Source organism: Nanorana parkeri, unplaced genomic scaffold (assembly GCF_000935625.1).
Source record: "Nanorana parkeri isolate BGI_ZX_2015 unplaced genomic scaffold, ASM93562v1 scaffold1569, whole genome shotgun sequence".
NCBI classification, from domain to species: Eukaryota; Metazoa; Chordata; class Amphibia; order Anura; family Dicroglossidae; genus Nanorana; species Nanorana parkeri.
Window position 1 is genome coordinate 305,855 of NW_017307837.1, and position 4,348 is coordinate 310,202.

General features: G+C 37.7%; 1 protein-coding gene across 1 annotated transcript in view; it reads left to right on the forward strand.

The window, feature by feature from the left end:
* Positions 1-4,348, forward strand: part of STAT1 (signal transducer and activator of transcription 1) — a 35,153-nt gene that overhangs the window by 17,229 nt on the left and 13,576 nt on the right. Inside the window, exons 10-14 of the mRNA XM_018570661.1 lie at positions 1,205-1,264; positions 2,255-2,284; positions 2,876-2,969; positions 3,394-3,435; positions 4,199-4,282. Coding sequence (XP_018426163.1) covers positions 1,205-1,264; positions 2,255-2,284; positions 2,876-2,969; positions 3,394-3,435; positions 4,199-4,282 — 310 coding nt within the window. The remainder of the gene's footprint in view (positions 1-1,204; positions 1,265-2,254; positions 2,285-2,875; positions 2,970-3,393; positions 3,436-4,198; positions 4,283-4,348) is intronic.

The following is a 4,348-nucleotide window of genomic DNA, read 5'->3' on the forward strand; positions in this document are numbered from 1 at the left end:
TAAGGCACATATGTACCTTTATAAGGAAATACACTATCCCACCCTCCCCAGCTCCTGTCCTGCGCCTTGTCTAAAAATCCTCTTGGACCCTGGCACTCTGTGCAATGTGCCCTCACAGACTTGTACAGGGTTGTCCTACTGTATGTAAGTTTGTGGATGGTGTGGGGATTTTTAGTGTAGATTAGAAGGGCTGGCTTGGGATATTGGATTAGTGCATTTGTTCTTAAAAGTACACATGTACGTTATAGTATATTTAAATGAAACTCCTTTCAAATTTATGGAAGAAAAGGATAGTGAAGTGAGGCTAGCATGGTCACATCACATATCATATGACTTTGCGCTTACCAGGTGCTTCCTTCCTGCCAGCCCCATGCTTGTTCTGTGTGTTAAATATATTTAGACCTAGAATTAAACTCTTCACACATGGAGGCTGATTTTTTTAAAGGAGTTGAAAATCTTCACATATTTAGGCTAGAGTCAAACCAGATGCGTTGGGGCTGAGCTAGCCGCATTTTCCAGCACAGCCCCAATGCTAGACAAGGCAATTTGCCTCGTTTCAAATAGGCTTAGTTCTTGCAGAGCTTTTTTTTTCAGTGCAGCGGGGTGCGATATAGTACAACCTCATCGCACCACGCTCAGCCCATAGAACTTACTACAATGTAACTTGTAACATTTCATTACATTTCTGACATTATAAAAAAAAGATAAACAGTGTGATGCGCCGGAATCAGCACATCAGCACTGTACCTGGCAATGCACACCAGCAGCTGTACGTTGTAGCGTAACTGCTGGTGTGAATCAGCGCGGTCAATGTGTGAATATTCACTTCAATTATGTAATCATGTGAAAAGCAAATTCCCGTTTACCTATTTCATCTGCACATGATTGGGTATTCACTGTGAACAGGAATTTGCTTTTAACATGATTGGATACTTGAAGTACGTATTCACACACTTTATTGTGTAAAGATACTGAAGTCCTTTAGAAAATTAGCCCACATAATAATTACTGATTGATGGCCATGGAGAAATATAACTCATCAATCTCTGTGTGATGTAGTATTTTTTCATGATGATATTTTTGTTTACTTTGTAGCATGTGAAAAAGTATCAGAGGCATTTTTAGAATGGTGTATGTTTTGTTTTGTTTTTTTTCCTTCTGCAAATTTTTATTTGTGTTGTCATTTTTTTTTTCTCTTTTACAGACTTTTGGTGAAACTACCGGAGCTTAATTATCAGCTAAAAGTAAAAGCAGTATTTGATAAGTATGTACATATATGCTTATTAAATCCATAATGAGCAAATCTAATAAAAATGTTTAAGAAAATAAGTGATCACATAAACTACATAATTACAAGCAGGTTTAAAATGATAACAAATCTGATCCACCAAAGACTCCTTGACTCTGTGTTGTTCGAGCTTGGATAATAAAAAAGAAGACTTTGATCAGTTAAAATAGTGAGATGTATTAGGGTGGAAGTTGAGGAAGAAGCCTGAGCAGGCAGATTGGCCTGCCTAGTAAATCTGAATTTTATTTTATTATATGGCAAAATTCTGAGATGTTTTACAGGAAGTAAAGAAGCTGAGGATGCAGTAGAGGGTTAGACTCATTTAATAGCTGTTTGGATTGCAGGTTTGTGTATTGGTGAGAGTGACCTATGTCTGCTTGGCAGTTGAGAGTGTTCCTAAAATCCTGTAAAGCATATGCAGTATATGAGAAAATCCTTTTTGGTATTGTTTTCTTCCCAACCCACAGTTACATGGGAATACATTCTTATCAATGCTGGCATAAGGGCTGATTTACTAAAGAATATTGATTTACTAAAGAAGTAGAGAATGCTGACTTAAACTGGCCATACACTATGCGAATTTCAGCTGGTGCTTGATGAACTGGCAGAAATTCACACAAGGTCATCCCTCGATCAGAAGATCGAAGGAGCTAATTGGAAAAATTCATCTGAACGGAGCCTGCAATTTTTTATTGCTATTTTTGACTAAAACTAAAATGTGATCTACACTGTTTTGTAGCTACAATATAAACCTGATTTCATAAAATATGATAGAATAATGAAAACCTGTTATTATCCAAAAAAATAACATCACTATATGTGACCCTTGCAGTGGTGTTGTAAGATACATATTACAAACACATTATATGACTTGCATTTTATTGTAAGTCATACTGTAGATGTATTGGGCTTAAATACATTCATAAGCTTCATTTAAAAAACATTTTTTGTATATTTTCTCTTTAGAGATGTCAATGAGAAGAATACAGTGAAAGGGTAAGTGATGCTGGTTTTATGTTTCTGAAACAGATACAGTATATAGACCTAATGTTTTTACCATATTTATAACTACAAAGCTTGCTTAAAGCAGAACTCTAGGGGAAAATATTATTAGCCGCTGCAGTGGGGCTACCCCTGCACTGCAAGGTTTAAGTGATCATTTGTGATTAGGGTGGAAAAGAAAAAGTTATACTCACCTGATGCTCTGAGACAGCTTGTTCGTAGACCGGCCCCTGGAGCCTCTCTCTCTCCTCTCCGCTCCGGTGGTCTAAGGTCCTATAAATTATCATGTTCTATAAACAGTGTATAGGACTTGAGGACGCCGAAGGACATTCCATCGCTACAGCGTAGGAGGGGACAGGCAAGAGGGAGCGCTGCCACGTGGATCAGGTAAGTATACCTATAGTTTAATCCCTAGACCAAAACGAGCAGTCAATCCTTGCAGGATGGGGGTAGCCCCACTCCAAAGGTTCATAATAATAGTTTTCTCTGGAGTTGTGCTTTAATAACTCATATTCATTGAATTTGTATAGAGATCTATTGGTTTGCATCAGTGAACACAATTTCTGTTAATTTCCTTTCTGGCAGGTTCCGAAAATTTAATATTCTAGGTACAAACACAAAAGTAATGAATATGGAAGAATCCACAAATGGATGCTTAGCAGCTGAGTTCAGACATCTGGTACGTTATCATTGAACGTAAAAATATCTAGCTGTTTATTATGTATAATCGAGCGGTTAATTCACATGTAAATGTTATATACTATAGAAATGTAAGACTGCGGGAAAAGCTAATACTTACATTATTGATGCTATATAAATATGACAGAATTGCATTTTAAATACATGAGCTTGAATTTGGGATGGCTAGTTCCACCAAGTCCATTGGAGGTGCTGATAACCAGGAGATAAAGGGTTTATTTCAAACCTACCTGCCCTAATCAATTTATAAGTTCATGGAAAACTTGTCACATTTTTGTTGTGGATAAAATCATTATAATTAATGGCTGCTTCCCTTGTTTTGCCTGCACAGTAAGTCTATTCTTCTCTGAAATGCTCTGGGACTTTAGGTAATTACTATGTTTCTTTCTATGTTTACTTTTTAGCAATTAAAAGAACAAAAGAATGCAGGAAACAGGACTAATGAGGTAAAGTGCTCATATATTTCTGCATACATGATTTTCTTATGTGTAGGTATAGAAGGTGCCACATAAGAAAATAATATGGAAGTGTCATTTTGAAAGATTTAGGGGGCCGATAACTGTTCTTTACATTTGGGGTTGCTTTATAAAAGTTTGCAGTTTTGTTTAATATTTCTTTTAAATGCATTTGCAAAATAGATTGAAAGGTCCTTTCTTTCTCCACTGATGGACACAGGAAGTCTTTAGGGCTTTTTCATACCGCATCCAGTGCGTTTCAGCCTGGTTAGTGGCCAGAACGCACTGGATTGCATAGAGCAAGCTTCCCCGCGTTCTGGGGGGGGGCCTGGTGGCGGCATTCAAGTCAATGACACCGAAGCCACGCCTCCCACTCGCAGTGCAATTTCCCGCACTAGAATGCGTGGCACATCAATGCCCACAGTCCGGTTGCAAGAAATAGGTTTGCACTATGCGATCCAGTGCGTTCTGGCCACTAACTGTGCCAGAACGCACTGGATATAGTATGAACAAGCCCTTAAACTTCACGATAAACTGCCACTGATGACAGAAATCCGCTTCAGCTTGCTGTATGATATGTCTTCACTCTCAGTTCACTGGGACTAATAAAAGCTGCACATAGACAAGACATTGCATGCCCACATAGAGGGACTGTACGTATTTATATTATATATATATTGAAACATTTTGTCCTGTGCAAAATTCATTGAAAAAAATAATGAAAATAATTTGAATGCAACATTTCCTTATTTAGGGGCCTCTTATTGTGACTGAAGAACTCCATTCCTTGAGTTTTGAGACACAGCTTTGTCATTTTGGCTATGTAGTGGATTTAGAGGTAAGTAATATTTAGAAATAAACATTAAATCCCCACTTTCTGTTTCTGTTAAATGTAGCAACCCCC